A 15,614-nucleotide genomic window follows, 5' to 3' on the forward strand; every position below is an offset into this window, starting at 1 on the left:
AATGCCATTATGTCAAGGGGCGATGGTTAGATTCTCTTTTGGAGATGGTCATTGCTTGGCACGAATATTACTTGCCACTTGTCAGCCCAAGCCTCAATATTGACCAAGTCTTGCTGCATTTGGACACGGACTGCTTCAATATGGTGCTGAACATTTTGCAATCATGTACAATCATCAGCGAACATCCCCACTTCTAACCATATGATGGAAGGAAGATCATTCATTTATCAATGGTCATTTATTATCAGTAGCATAAAAAAGTGGCCTTGCAATAAGGACATTATTGTTGCCTCCATGCAATGAGACTTAGAAATTTGATAAAACACATCAGAATTATTTTTTGTTAGGACATATTTTGATATAGGAAAGGGGAATGCTCAATCATAGATGATTTCATAAAACGTCCCTTCAAAAGTAATTCTATACTTGAGGGTAGGGCTGCCATGTTGGGAGAGACTTTACACAGGCAGAAACTATTTTCTAAAAGCACCATTTTGGTTGGCTTCCTCTATTATTGCTCAAAAACTAAAAAATTGATAAAATTCAAATACCATAAACAAAATTTTTGCAAAATGAGTCCCAAGTATATGGATAGTACACTATGCTCTTAGAACTCCTTGCATTTCTATAATACCTTTAATATAAAGAATATCACAAGACACTTCAGAAGCGTAAGGAAAATTAATATAGCCACAAAGCAGGAGTTCAAGTAGGGTGACCAAAAGCATGTTTGAAGAGATGAGTCCCGAGAAGATTTTTTTGAGGAAGCGGGAAATTATAGAGTTAGAGGTAAGAGAAGACTAAAATAATGGCTCTTTTAAAGGAGGCTGAGCAAGAGGATTTCATTAAAAATAGGCAGGTTATAGCTGTAAATCAGGAGGTGAAAGGGAGAGAGGAACTTGGTGAAATTATATTCACGAAACGGTACTGAGTAAAACTAATGGCGCTGTGGGCTGACAAGTCTCCGGGCCCCGATGGACAACATCCTAGGGTCTTAAAAGAGGTGGCTAATGAGGTAGTAGATGCGCTGATTTAGTTTTCCAGAATCCCCTAGATTCTGGAAAGGTACAATCAGAGTGGAAAGTAGCAAATATAACCTCGTTATTCAAGAAAGGAGGGAGGCAGAAAACAGGAAACTGTAGGCCAGTTAACTTGATGTCTGTCATGGGGAAGGTGTTAGAACTGATCATTAAGGAGGTTATAGCCACCCACTTAGAAAAACTCAAGATAATCGGGAAGAGTCAGCCATGGTTTTCTGAAAGGGAAATCATGTCTAACCAATTTAATTGTTTTGTTTGAAGGAGTAACATGTGCTGTGGATAAAGGAGAGACTGTAGACGTACTATACTTGGATTTCCAGAAGGCATTTGATAAGGTAGCCACAACAAAGGTTATTGCAGAAAATAAAAGCACATGGTCTAGGGGGTAACATATTAGCATGGATAAAAGATTGGTTGGCTGACAGAAAATAGAGTATGCGTAAATGGGTCTTTTTTGATTGGCAGGATGTGATGAGTGGAGTCCTGTAGGGGTCTGTGCTGGGGCCTCAATTTTTTTACAACTTATATTAATGACAGATGAGGGGAGTGAAGGCATGGTAGCTAAATTTGCAGATGACAGAAAGATAGGTAGGAAAGTATTTTGTAGAGAAGATGTAAGGAGGTTGCAGACAGATAGAGATAGGTTGAATGAGTGGGCAAAGGTCTGGCAAATGTGAAGCTGCTCCCTTTGACAGGAAGGATAAAAAAACAGAGTATTACTTAAATGGAGAACAACTGCAGCATTCCGAGGTGCACCAGGATCTAGGTGTTTTAGTACATGAGTCACAAAAAGTTAGTATGCAGGTACAGCAAGTAATTAAGAAAGCTAATGGAATGCTACCCTTTATTACGAGAGGAATTGAACATATAAGTGAGGATGTTATGCTTCCATTATACAGGGCATTGGTGAGACCACATCTTGAATACTATGTGCAGTTTTGGTCTCCTTAGTTAACAAAGGATGTAAATGTGTTGTAGACTTTTCAGAGGAGGCTTACGAGATTGATACCTGGAATGAGTGGGTTGTCTTGTAAGGAAAGGTTGGACAGACTGGACTTGTTTCCACTGGAGTTTAGAAGAGTAAGGGGTGATTTGATTGAAGTATATAAGATCCTGAATGGCCTTGACAAGGTGGGTATGGAAAGGGTGTTTCCTCTTGTGTGAGAGTCCAGAACTAGGGGGCACTGTTTTAAAATTAGGGGTTGCCCTTTTAGGACAGAGATGAGAAATTTTTTCTGAGGGTTGTGCAACTTTGGAACTCTGCCTCGGAAGGTGATGGAGGTCACTGAAGGCAGAGGTAGATAGATTCTTGTTAGGCAAGGGAATCAAAGATTATCGGGGGTAGATGGAAATATGTAATTTGAAACACAAGCCGATCAGCCATGATCCTATTGAATGGCGGAGCAGGCTAGAGGAGCTGAATGGCCTACTCCTATTTCTTATGTTCTTATGTACTATCTATAGGATACCAAGCTTATTGCAGCAGTACTGTAGCCACATAAGCTCTATCATTGAGAACTAGAGCAACAAAGTAATGGGCCTGGCAATACGTGTCACACATCACCCTAACTTGGGTTAGAGAGAAGTCCCACTATTATCTACTCAGGGTAACTAGTGTTATGGTATGGCCGATGGTAAATGCCAAGCTGCCCAAATCCTAGAGGGAAACTTGAAATTGCTACCAAAATGGTTTTTGCAATTTGTATAGTATGAAAGGTTCTGAAATCAGAAAATGATGTCCCTGACTACTTGTGATGATCTTATAATAAATGTTTATTAAAAGAAAATAGAGGAAAAAAACGCAATTACACTTAAACACAAGAGTGGCTTCACACAGTAAACATTACTTTAAAACAAAATATTAACTTAATTATGCTCAGATCTAACCCACCCCTTTTCTGTTCAGCAACAATCCTTGTAGATTTCAAAATCTATAGAATTCCAGTAATTTTTACCATACAGTGCCTTTTTATTCTTGGAGTATCCTCTGAGGCTGACAGCAACTGGTTCTTCAGGTCTGCCTTGTTCACACTGTCTTCTGGGAGTTCTGACCAGCTATCCTGCTGTCTTCTGGGAAATCTAAACAGCTACCCCCTCACATAGACTTCAGAATTTTCCTTAAATGCATTCCTTCCCTTTGATATCTCTATTGTCTCAACCAGTCTCTTCAGAAATGCTTTCTTCTCAGACTACTACTGTTATTGTTTTATGTAAAACTCTGACTGAAGTTCCTCTTGGTTCATTAACATATCAAAACCACATCTTACTGTTGGTTTTTGACTCTTGTAGTCATTCTGGCTGTTATTCTAATTACCATATTTACCCCCCCCCCCCCATTCCAACTGCCATATTTACACCCCCAACAGCCTGCAGTACATAAGGAATGTGACAGGGTTATTAACAGAAGAAAAATATTACAATTTCTTGTTTTCTTGACACTAGGATTGAGCAGCAAGAATGGCTTTGCTAGCATTGCATACATTCTGAGAACAGAAAATGAACTACTTTTTAAACAAGTTTACTTTATACTGAGCTAAGAGCTGGCGCATAGCTGCTTGGATCACCCAAGCCAATTCAAAGTCCTAACCACCCCATCCCTCCACTGTTGCTTTTGTTACCATATCTATGGGATTCTCTCTATTAACGATTTCATAGCAGGACGGAGGCAACCAACCTGACAGGTTGCCCGTGTGAAAAAGCAAGGGTCCTTATCCATAGACTTTGTTTTCCATATAGCTCATTGATGTCTGCTGGAGCGCCCTGGTACAGTCCGTTGTCAACTGTATTACTGAACCAAAAATTGGCAAGAGCAGAAATGACTGTTCACGTCTGTGAATGGTCATTATTCTCTACTGACATACTCAGCGCTGCTCAATGTTGGTACAAATAGGCAGAGTGTGCATTGTACATCAGAGGACCCCGATTTGCATATTACAAAGGGATGCCTGCCTGAAGCAGGTTGCTCATTTCAGTATGTTAACTGGAAAGTAAAAGCTGTCATATATTTTACAGTTGCAGTGGACTTGGTACAAAGCTTTGCGTTGGGAATGCAGGAAGGATTCAGTTATTACATAATTGATGTGTAGACAGCTGCTTACTCTCCCTTTTGTGTTTTTTAAGCACCAACAGGACTTGCTTGCATTGAAGCACCAACAAGAAATTTTGGAACAGCAGCGTAAACTGGAGCAGCATCGTCAGGAACAGGAGATGGAGAAACAACACAGAGAACAAAAACTACTGCTGCTAAAGAATAAAGAGAAAGGAAAAGAAAGTAAGAGATGCCAGTGTCCTTATAAATCATTTATCCTGTAATTAACCTGTAGGACAAATGTTAGACATCAGCTAAACACTGATAGTAATGACTAGCAAACTATACAGTAAAAAGAGCTTCATTGATTCCAATATAGTTAGAGTTGCAAGCTTAAAATCCTGTCTGTAAAATATTTAGATTTGATTAATTATCTGGAACGTTATTGGAAGTTAATTTGTTATTTCTGGTTCAGATATATGTATGCTGCAGCGCATTGTGTTCTTTGCAGTTGTCTTGCCCTTTACCCCACCAGTGAATTGATGCTGTGGATGTAGCATTGATGATGTTGATAAACTAGATTAGTAGTTTTATCAGAGTATTTTATAAATACCATCCTTATTACAATCTACTCAGTAGTTACGAAAACCAAACTTACATTAGTGTTGAGAGTGGAGATCGGGAACTTCAACTCCCAACAGACCTCAGCTTTTGTGCATGCGTAGAAAGTTGGTGGGCTGCACGTGCAGAGATCGGCATTTTTACCGTCTTTGGGCCCAGCACACCTGTGCCAGAAGGAAAACAGCGCGAAGACCCGATCGGGTAACTGGAAGCAGAGCGCCATCGAGAAGAAGAGTCCCAGGCAGGGGACAGGGAGAGGTCTCAAAGGGGAGAGAGGACAGGGAGAGGTTCCAAAAGAACTCTCCCAGAGAGGGGACAGAAAAAGGTCTTGGTTCACTTAAAAAGAGAGGAGCAGAGAAACTGGAGAAGGGCTGCAGGGAGCAGACGTTAAGTAAAGAAGGCAGCCAAATGTTGGTGACACTGTGCTGCAGGGCGTTGGAGCAAAGGTACCTCTTTGGAGCAGCAGTGTTCTGCTCAGCGTGACCGAAGAGCTGAAAATGTGCTTGTGAGTTGGTGTTTGGATGCATACTTGGGAATCCAGGGGAACGGAATCTCTGTAAACGAGATTGAAACCCTGCAAGGCGGGCTGTCGTTGACGCTATCTGAGTTGAAGTGACTTTTGGAGAGAATTCCAAGGCGACATCTTTGAGGGTGAAGATTGGCATCCCTCATGAGAGAGACAGACAGAGTTTCAGTGAGGCTGACTCACAGTGCTTAGTGACTTCTGGGCAGGTTGTTCAGAAACACATGGGTCGCATTTGCCATTTATTATGCAGTGTGGTGTGTTTGACCACCGCTTGCCTGTTAATTTACATATACCTCATATTAACCCTGAATGTTAGAGTATAAGATGGATATTGTAAATTGTTTTATCTTTCTGACCTTGCATAGTAAAATTCATTATTTTTTGTTCAAATCCCGAGGAATCTTGTGGCTTTATTCACTGAGTAAATATCTTAAATCTCAAATTTGTCTAAACAAAACGTTACTGGTCCCTAACTGGATCTTGCCAACAGGGTCTGGCCAAGGATCATAATATAAATTGGGGGCTCTTGCGGGATTTGGAATCCACAGACAAATACGAGTGCCGGTACTTGCCGATAAGGTTGATGAGATTTCCACGGTGAATTTTTCTATACTGATTGAAAAGCAGAATCAACTTTGTTGATTGCCACGACTTTTCTGGAGAGGGACGATTTATTCCTGGGAGATTTGCAACAATTAACCAAGGATACGTTAATTGCATTAGCAGAAGAGTTAGAGCTAAGAGCAGGGACTAAGAAAGCAGAAATAATTGAGGTAATAGCACAACATTTGGGATTTGAAGAAGAGAAAGTTAATCCAGATGGCAATTCAGTTGCTTTAACTAGAATTCAGTTGCAGATGAAGCAGTTCGAGACAGAAAGAGATCGAGAAAGCAGAAACTTGAACTTGAAAAAGAAATGTAAAAGCTCATTGGGGAAAAAGAAATGGAAATGCAAAATCTCAAACTTCAACTCGAGAGAGAAGTTAGCAAGGTGGGGGTGGAGAAAGAAAAATAAAATGCAAAAGAAATAGAAATGTAAAAACTTGAGCTCGAGTTTCAAAGAGAGATGGAAATCAGACATCATGAACTGGCTAGAGAACAGCTTAGGTTACAGGGTGAAAGAGTCTAGTGGTTTGGATGAGGAATTGAGTTCCATTCTGAGCTTTGATATAACAAAGAGTCTTCACCTATAGCCTACATTCGCTGAAGACGGAGTTGGAAGATATTTTATCTCGTTTGAAAAGGTGGCTACAAAGCTGAAGTGACCAAAGGAAACATGGACTCTCATTTTGCAAAGTGTTTTTGTTGGGAAGGCTATGGATGTGTATTCCAGCCTTTCGGAAGAACAATCTTCAGATTATGAGGTAGCTAAAACTGCAGTACTTAATACTCACGAGTTTGTCCCTGAAACATGTCAGTTGAAATTTAGGACTGTAAAGAAAAGACCAAATGAAACGTTTGTAGAATTTGCTAGGGAGAAAAAAGTGTTGTGCAATCGATGGTTTCGATTACTGAAGTTAGAACAAAATTTTGAGAATGTGAGAGAGCTAATGATACTGGAAGCATTTCAAAACAGCACCCCAACAGCAAATAGGTCACACCTGGAAGACCATAAGGTTTCTAAAGTATGGGAAGCAGTGGTATGATATATCACGTAGGCAGCTGGGGGGCAGTAGATCTCCATTTCTGAACCCACAGGGAAGCTGGAGAAACAATCTAGCTTTATGGAGAAGGCAGAAGTTGTTCCAGTCAAGGAAAATGATACTGTAGAGGATAAAAGGGATGCAGATAAACTGGTATGCTTTTATTGCCATAAGAAAGGGCATCTTAAAGCCCATTGTTGGAAGCTGACTGGTAAGCCAGTGGCAATAATAGGAAAGCTTAAGGAGTCTTCAGAGAAGACAATACCATTACAGGGAACGGATGTTAAACCAGTGGCACTGTTTCAAGTGACAGGAATTTCCACAGAGAAAGCTGCACCAGAAAGTGAAGCATGTGAGAACCCCATTGCTATTAATGTTTTTAGAGTAGGAATATATAGTACTAAAATGATTACGAGGGATTTATATTGGATTGGGAAGCCACTCTATTTTTGTTCAAGAAAGAGCCTAGAAAAATTGTTATCCTGAGAAATACTGATTTGGCTCAGAGCTTGTTGTAAGCAAAGGATTTGGATCGATCTTCAGAAAGTTTGCTGCATCAGAATGTATTAATACAGGATGTTGATGGGAAGGTTGTGCCTTACCCATTGCATAAAGTAAATTCAAATTGTGCTCTGATGAAGGGGCTTTGTGTGGTTGGAGTTGTTTGAAAATTACCTATTACAAATGTAGACTTTATTCTGGGCAATGATATAATGGGCAGTATGGTTTTTCCACAACTTGGGAAGTGGTATCACAATCCTGAAATTATTCCTGTGAATAAAGGCCTATAGCTCCAGGGTAGTGTATCTTGGGGCGGGTTAGGGGGGCAGGTACCCCAAAGATGCACTGGAGAACCCTTCCGCCCTCAGCCCAGATGTTCTCAGGTAAGGATTGCATGGCAGTTGCCCAGGAAGTTCTAACTTCTGATGGACAATTGCCCTGCACTGGGCCCCAACCAAAAATGCAATTTAAATTGCAAACTTTGAATGGTTCCGATTGTCTTACAGCAATAGTTACCCAGAAAAATTTAGAAGAATTGAAAGCACTTCTAGCTTCTGAATAACTATTGCACTGACCTTCCCCAATGCCCCGGCCCTCCCCAACTGCAGCCCCTGTCCGACTGTAAACCCCCCCCTGTTCTGTTCCCGGACCACCTGACCCCATATCCCAATCCTGCCCACTTAACTTCTCCTTGGCTTCTCGGTGGCTAGACCTTTAAACTCACCTGCTTTACGGCAGCTAGTGCCATAAAAAAGGGGGCATGGCTTGCTTATCTTCGACTGAGGTGCCCTCAGCTGTAGGCCTCAGGAACCCGCTGTGCTGAAGTGATCTCACCTGGCCTGAGTCAGAAGGTCGGGCGAGATAGGAGCGGCTGGGTTTCAAGGTAAGTAATTACGAGCGGAGTGGCAATCCGTCTCAATTGCCACTCTGCCAGAAGTTAATGCCCAATAACTCCTTGCCCAATTGTGATCCAGTTGAGCAAAGAACTGATTCGAGTAACAATGCTGATGTATCCACCTCAGTAATGGACATTACAGAAGCGCCCACAGAATTGAAAAGTAAAAATTTTCAACGGAAAGCACTATGACTACAAAGTGACCCAGAAAGGGCAATGACAGCAGAGACCAAATTACTAGTTAAAAGCAAAATGCTACAGATGCTGGAAATCTGAAATAAAACCAGAAAGTGCTAGAAAAACTCAGGAGGTCTGGCAGCATTGCGGAGAGAGGAAAAGAGTTAAAGTTTCGAGTCCGTATGCCCCTTCAGTGCTCTGAAGAGTCATACGGACTCGAACTGTTAGCTCTATTTCTCTTTCCACAGTTGCTGCCAGACCTCCTGAGTTTTTCCAGCATCTTCTGTTTTTATTACTGAATTACAAGTGCTTGCCAGTTTTGAGAGACAGTTCAGAGGCCAGAATCTAGTCAAGTGGACGATTGCAAAAGACCATTTAAAATCCGGAGAGGATTGGGATGCTGTGGATTGTGAATTGTATGAAAGGCTTAGAGTATTGGAAAGAAAAATAAAAGTCCAGAACGAGGAAGCAGTTGACATTGCTCGAAAATAATTAAAGAAGACCCATTTGGAAAGGGATCAGGTGAAACTACAAGATCTTTAAAATGTTAAAAGATCATACCAAGTAGAAACACCAAATCCTTTTGTGTGAACATAAAAAGCACCTCAATACCATTCTCGAAATGGCTAAAAGAGATTCCGATCAGAGGAGAAATGAGTTGTTGGTGCACAAAGAAATAATTTTGACCATATTGTCTTAAAATGAGAATTTACCACGTTCAACTTAGGAAAATGAGCTTAAAGATGGAATTATGCCTACAGCTAATGAAAATGGTGACAATTAGGCTTGGATAGGGGAGGCGTAGTGGTATTGTCGCTCGACTAATAATCCAGAAACCCAGGATAGTGCCCTGGGTTCGAATCCCGCCATGGCAGATGGTGGAATTTGAATTCGATAAAAATTTGGAAGTAAAAGTCTAATGATGAAATCATTGTTGATTGTTGTAAAAAAAACCATCTGGTTCACTAATACCCTTTAGGGAAGGAAACCTGCCGTCCTACATGTGGTTGTCTCATCTCTCTGAACAAGGGCAATTAGGGATGGACAATAAATGCTGGCCTGCCCAGCGACGCCCACATCCCATGAATGAATTAAAAAAATCTTAAATGAAACATTCTTTGAGTTAAAGAATGGGCCTAAGAAAAAAAAACGCAAGCTCTGTGTTGTGATTGTTCTATGATGTTTGAATCCTGCTAATCCTACATGTACTGCCTTTTGTTTTGGTTAAATGTTTGTAACTTTAGAGTACGAGATGTGTAGTTGTGCAACAAAATGAAAAGTTTATCTGTATAGCATGTAATAAGTTATTTGTTTAGAAGTTTATGGTAAGTACTTGTTGCGAAGAAATTGTAATGCCGTTGTAAATAAACCTTCGCTGTAGTGAAGCCCCCCCCCCCCCCCCCCAAGGTGATAGGTGTTATGAGACCAAACTTACCTCAATGTTGAGAATGGAGATCAGGAACTTCGACTGCCAATGGACCTTGGAGCTTTTGCACATGTGCAAACCTGGGGGGGATTGGGGGGTGTGCTGCACATGCACAGCTTGGCCTTTTTACGTTCTTTGGGCCCAGTGTGCCTGTACCAGGAGAAAAAAAAATGGTGTGAAAGCCCAGGTCAGTTGACTGGGAATGGAGCATCATCGAGAAGAGCCCTAGGCAGGGGAATGGGAGAGGGGACAGGAAGAGTTCTCAAAAGAGGGGGCAGGAAAAGGTCCCAGTTCAGTTAAAAAGAGAGGGGCAGAGAAATAAGCTCCAAACAGGAAAAGGGCGGTGGGGAGCAGACTTTAAGTGAAGAAGGCAGCCGAATGTTGGGGACTCCTTTGGAGCAGTAGTGTTCTGCTCAGCGCGGCCGAGGAGCTGAAATTGTGCTTGTGAGTTGGTGCTTGAGTACATACTCGGGAATCCAGGAGAACGGAATCTCAGGACCCCAGACTGAAATGCTGCGAAGAGGGGAATTGTTGATGCTGCCTGAGTTGGAGCAACTTTTGGAGAGAATTCCAAGGGGATATCTTTGTAAGTGAAGATTGGAAACACTCGTGTGTGTGTGTGTGTGTGTGTGTGTGTGTGTGTGTGTGTGTGTGAGAGAGAGAGAGAGAGAGAGAGAGAGAGGGCTAGAAAGAGATTGACTCTGTGCTTACTGGGTGGGTTGTTGAGAGATCCATGGACTCTTGTCTTGGTCGCACCTGCCATCTATTGTGCAGGGTGGTTTGTTCGACCACTGTTTGCCTGTTAATTGACATGTACCTCATTAAACCTGACTATAAGATAGATATTGTATAGTGTTTTATCTTTCTGACCTTGTATGATCAAGTTTATTTTTATTTGTTCAAAACTGTGGAACCCCATGGCTTTATTCACTGAGCAAATGTCTTAAATCTCAAACTTTGTTTTAAACAAAACTTAATTGGTCCCTAATTGGATCTTACCAACAACTTGGGGGTCCGGCCAAGGACCATAAGTACAATAAAGTAATGTAAAATATAATTTTATCTTATTAGTATTTCCTCAGTTTTGGTTAGTGTAAGCATGTTTTCTAGCAGAAGAAACTCATGGCAAAATCCTCTGGTGTTCAGTAATTTGGCTTTTCAGTTTTTGTGAATCAAGATATAGCAGATTTAATTCTTTTTGAGGAGTGATTTATTTGCCAAATAAATAACATGACCAATGTTTTCCTTTGGTTTAATCAGATAATGCCATTGTTAAAGACTTGTAGTTTATATGTATTCTACTTGTAAAACTTGAATTTCAACAAAAGGTGATCTTTGAATAGATTTATGGAAGGCAATTACATTCTGAAATTGGAGAATAGGCTAACTCCTGTGTTTGTAACAGCAACCTCTTGGAATGGGGACTGCTGTTTAGTGAATATATCTTGGGTATGCAAAATAAAGTTTTAGTTAAAGACAAATAACACACACATTCTCTGATGGATGTGCTTAAAATTGCAAGGGTATTCTGAATGGCAGATCAGGTATCAGTTTTTTTGGATATTCTGGCCGTTGAATTCAGAAAGACTCTCATTTTGTGTTGGTAACTAATTCATATTTAGCTATTCTGTAAGGTACAAACAAAGCATTTGAGCAAGACTATAAAAATGATTTTTCTCTTGAATTCTGAATTTAGTTTCCTTTCTAGTAGGCTTTATTGCTGCTCACAACTGATGGAAGTTCACATCTCCTGGGCTGTAAAGATCTGACATTTGAAATGAGTTTGGCAATTTTAATGATGCACTTCCTAGTTGATGTGAAGCCAGAACACAACACTGCCTATAATTAAACAATCTCGGTTGGAGGTTACTATGATAGTTCTGTGGGAAACAAAATAGGCATTTCTTGTGGCAGACCAAAAACAGCCTAATGCTAAATTTGACACTCTAACCCAGGAATGCTTGTTATAAACATTTCAACCAAAGTGGAAAAATACTCTAATCCAGCAGCATCAATAATCCTCGCCTCAATGAAAACAAAAAAACATCTTTTTAAAAATAATTTTTAAATAGTAATTTGTATCCTCCCTCTTCTGGTCACACTTGAGTTGTTTCCAGTCACCCATGTTGTTGGCACTCTTCTGTTCCCTTCCAGTGCTTGCTTTGAGTCAAAGTGTTGAGTTTCTTTATACTATTGCTTTTGTGATTTTTTTTCGGTGCAAGTATTCTCTGATCTCGCCTTCGTGTGTCCAAAACATTCTTCCTTTAATGAAAGAATGCAAGTAAGTCTGCTTTAGTCTGATCTAAAGGACTTGATATATGGGCTGCTTCAAGCTTTTGTAGTAATGACTACAGGTGACTGTTGCAGCCCAGGAAGTTTTGATAGGAAATTGTATGGCATGAGGTCTTTAATGAAGAATAGGAACTATCTGGAATTGTTGAAGACTTACAATATTCCCTATCCTTCAAACAGACAAAATCCAATTATGCATTATCCTTTTCAGTCTTCCATCACCTGTCTCGCAAGTTTGATCACATTAATCCTTAAACCCTTCTTCATTGTTTTCTGCATCATCGTCCCCCTGCGGAAATGACCTTGCTTCATTCTACTCGTAGCTGTCCTACTCCTAGTGTAGCTCACATAACTCTCAGCAGTGGCTTCTCCCATCACCCCTGCACAGGCATCTCTAGAGCACTCCAAGACTCTCTTCTTTGTAACTTGCACATGTATTCTGACCTCTAACCATCAATTGATTCCACAGACACCTCTGTACTGTCGAGATTACTTGTTCAACATAGTGTTTTTTTTCTTTTGTCCAGCTTTTTAATAAATATATACAAACCAACAATGGTATATGATTCATTTAATTTAATACAAGTTGATCATCTTTGTGCAGAAAGACTGAGACCACTCTTATGGTGCTCACTTCACAAAGACAGCAAGCAAGATTCCACCAAATGAAACACAACAATACCCATAAAGACAGGAGTGAAAGGATGCCCACAATTTTCATTTGCCTATTCTCTGCACTACCCAGTCCTGGCAAAGTGGGCAGCGGTTGTTCTGTTTTACCCACAGCGACATGCAGCAGTTGTGGAAGGAGTGGTTGCATTCTCCCCAAACCACAATATAGTCATCTTGTTTATTTTCGCTTGACACCAAAGGCAGACATCCATCACGCGGACCCTGCAGATGGCGCAGGTATCACACTCCACATCCCAGCTCCACATGGCCATGGCATTCCACTTCTTCAGGGTGAACATCTTGTCTCTGGGTCTACCGCCAGCTCCCACAACATTGTGAGCAGAAGCTGAATCTTCCAGCTCCTCGAGCTTTACAACCAAAGCCATTTGATTTGGTTTAGACTGAGTTAGATGCTTTGGTGTTCCCTGCTTTGAATTGAGCTAAAGCTATCTATATCATTAACTTTAATTCCATCACCTTCTCAAACTGTCACGTAGACTTTACATGGTAGAGTATAGCCTTGTTCTCCTGTTGACCTTTCTTAATTCGTTCATCGGATGCGGGCGTTGCTGGCTAGGCCAGCATTTATTGCTTATCCCTAATTGCCCTTGAGAAGGTGGTGGTGAGCTGCCTTCTTGAACTACTGCAGTCCCTGTGGTGTCGGTACACCTACAGTGCTGTTAGGAAGGGCGTTCCAGGATTTTGACCCAGTGACTGTGAAGGAACAGCGATATGTTACCAAGTCAGGATGGTGAGTGACTTGGAGGGGAACTTCCAAGTGGTGTTCCCATCTATCTGCTGCCCTTGTCCTCTGGATGGTAGTGGTCGTGGGTTTGGAAGGTGCTGCCTAAGGAGCCTTGGTGAGTTTCTGCAGTACATCCTATAGATGGTACATACTCCTGCTACTGTGCGTCGGTGGTGGTGATGTTTGTGGATGTGATGCCAATCAAGCGGGCTGCTTTGTCCTGGATGGTGTCAAGCTTCTTGAGTGTTGTGGGAGCTGCACTCATCTAGGCAAGTGGGGAGTATTCCATCACACCCCTGACTTGTGCCTTGTAGATGGTGGACAGGCTTTGGGGAGTCAGGAGATGAGTTAATCATTGCCGGATTCCTAGCCTCTGACCTGCTCTTGTAGCCACAGTATTTATAAGACTAGTCCACTTCAGTTTCTGGTCAATGGTAACCCCAGGATGTTGATAATGGGGGATTCAGTGATGGTACTGCCTTTGAATGTCAAGGGGTATTGGTTAGATTCTCGCTGAGATTCTCTCTTAGATTTTCTCTTGTTGTAGACAGTCATTGTCTGGCACTTGTGTGGTGCGAATGTTACGTGCCACTTGTCAGCCCAAGCGAGGTCTTGGACATGGACTGCTTCAGTATCTGAGGAGTCGTGAATGGAGCTGAACATTGTGCGAATATCCCCACTTCTGACCTTATGATGGAAGGAAGGTCATTGATGAAGCAGCTGAAGATGGTTGGGCCGAGGACACTACCCTGAGGAACTTCTGCAGTGATGTCCTGGAGCTGAGATGACTGACCTCCAACAACCACAATTATCTTCCTTTGTGCAACCAGCAGAGAGTTTTCCTCCTGATTCCCATTGACTCCAATTTTGCTAGGGCTCCTTGATGCCACAATCTGTCAAATGTGGCTTTGATGTCAAGGGCAGTCATTCTCACCTCACCTCGGGAGTTCAGCTCTTTTTTGCCCATGTTTGAACCAAAGCTATAATGAGATCAAGAGTTGAGTGGCCCTGGCGGAACCCAAACTTGGGCGTCAGTGAGCAGGTTATCGCTAAGCAAGTGCCGCTTGATAGACTTTTTAATGAAAGTCTTCCATTACTTTACTGATGATCGAGAGCAGACTGATGGGGTGATAGTTGGCCGGGTTGGATTTGTCCTGTCTTTTGTGTACAGGACATACCTGGACGATCTTCCACATAGCTGGGTAGATGCCAGTGTTGTAGCTGTACTGGAACAGCTTAGCTAGGGATGCGTCAAGTTCTGGAGCATAGGTATTTGGTGCTATTGCCGGAATATTGTCAGGGCCCTTAGCCTTTGCACTATCCAGTGCCTTCAGCCGTTTCTTGATATCATGTGGAGTGAATTGAATTGGCTGAAGACTGGCATCTGTGATGCTGGGGGCCTCTAGAGGATGCCGAGATGGATCATCTGCTCGGCACTTCTGGCTGAAGATTGTAGCAAATGCTTCAGCTTTCACTAAGTCATGATGCTTATTTGGAGAGCCGGTGCAATCATGATGGGCCGAATGGCCTCCTTCTGCACCGTAACGATTCTGTGATCTTTTGCACTGATGTGCTGGGCTCCCCCATCATTGAGGATGGGGATACTGGATGGAGTGTCCTCCTCCAGTGAGTAGTGTAATTGTCCATCACCAATCACAACTGGATATGGCTGGACTGCAGAGCTTAAATCTGATCCGTTGGTTGTGGGATCACTTTACCCTGTCTATCACTTGCTGCTTATGCTGTTTGGCACGCAAGTAGTCCTGTGTTATAGCTTCGCCAGATTGACACCTCATTTTTAGGTATGCCTGGCACTGCTCCTGGCATGCCCTCCTGCACTCTTCATTGAACCAGGGTTGATCCCCTGGCTTGATGGTAATGGTAGAGTGGGGGTTATGCCAGGCCACGAGGTTACAGATTGTGGTTGAGTACAATAATGCTGCTGCTGATGGCCCACATCGGCTCATGGATGCCCAGTCTTGAATTGCTAGATCTGTTCGAACCTGGGTCCCGTGTCTCCGGAGCATAACCCTGGGTCTCTCAATTAC

At 42.0% G+C, this 15,614-nt stretch overlaps 1 protein-coding gene and 1 pseudogene across 1 annotated transcript in view; one reads left to right on the plus strand and one right to left on the minus strand.

Annotated features, from left to right (window-relative positions):
- Positions 1–15,614, plus strand: part of hdac4 (histone deacetylase 4) — a 458,769-nt gene that overhangs the window by 259,854 nt on the left and 183,301 nt on the right. The window contains exon 5 of the mRNA XM_078551420.1: positions 4,161–4,311. Within this exon, the coding sequence (XP_078407546.1) occupies positions 4,161–4,311 (151 nt within the window). The remainder of the gene's footprint in view (positions 1–4,160; positions 4,312–15,614) is intronic.
- Positions 12,665–13,207, minus strand: LOC144686927 (RING-box protein 2 pseudogene; annotated as a pseudogene).

Source organism: Cetorhinus maximus, chromosome 11, assembly GCF_964194155.1.
Source record: "Cetorhinus maximus chromosome 11, sCetMax3.hap1.1, whole genome shotgun sequence".
NCBI lineage: Eukaryota > Metazoa > Chordata > Chondrichthyes > Lamniformes > Cetorhinidae > Cetorhinus > Cetorhinus maximus.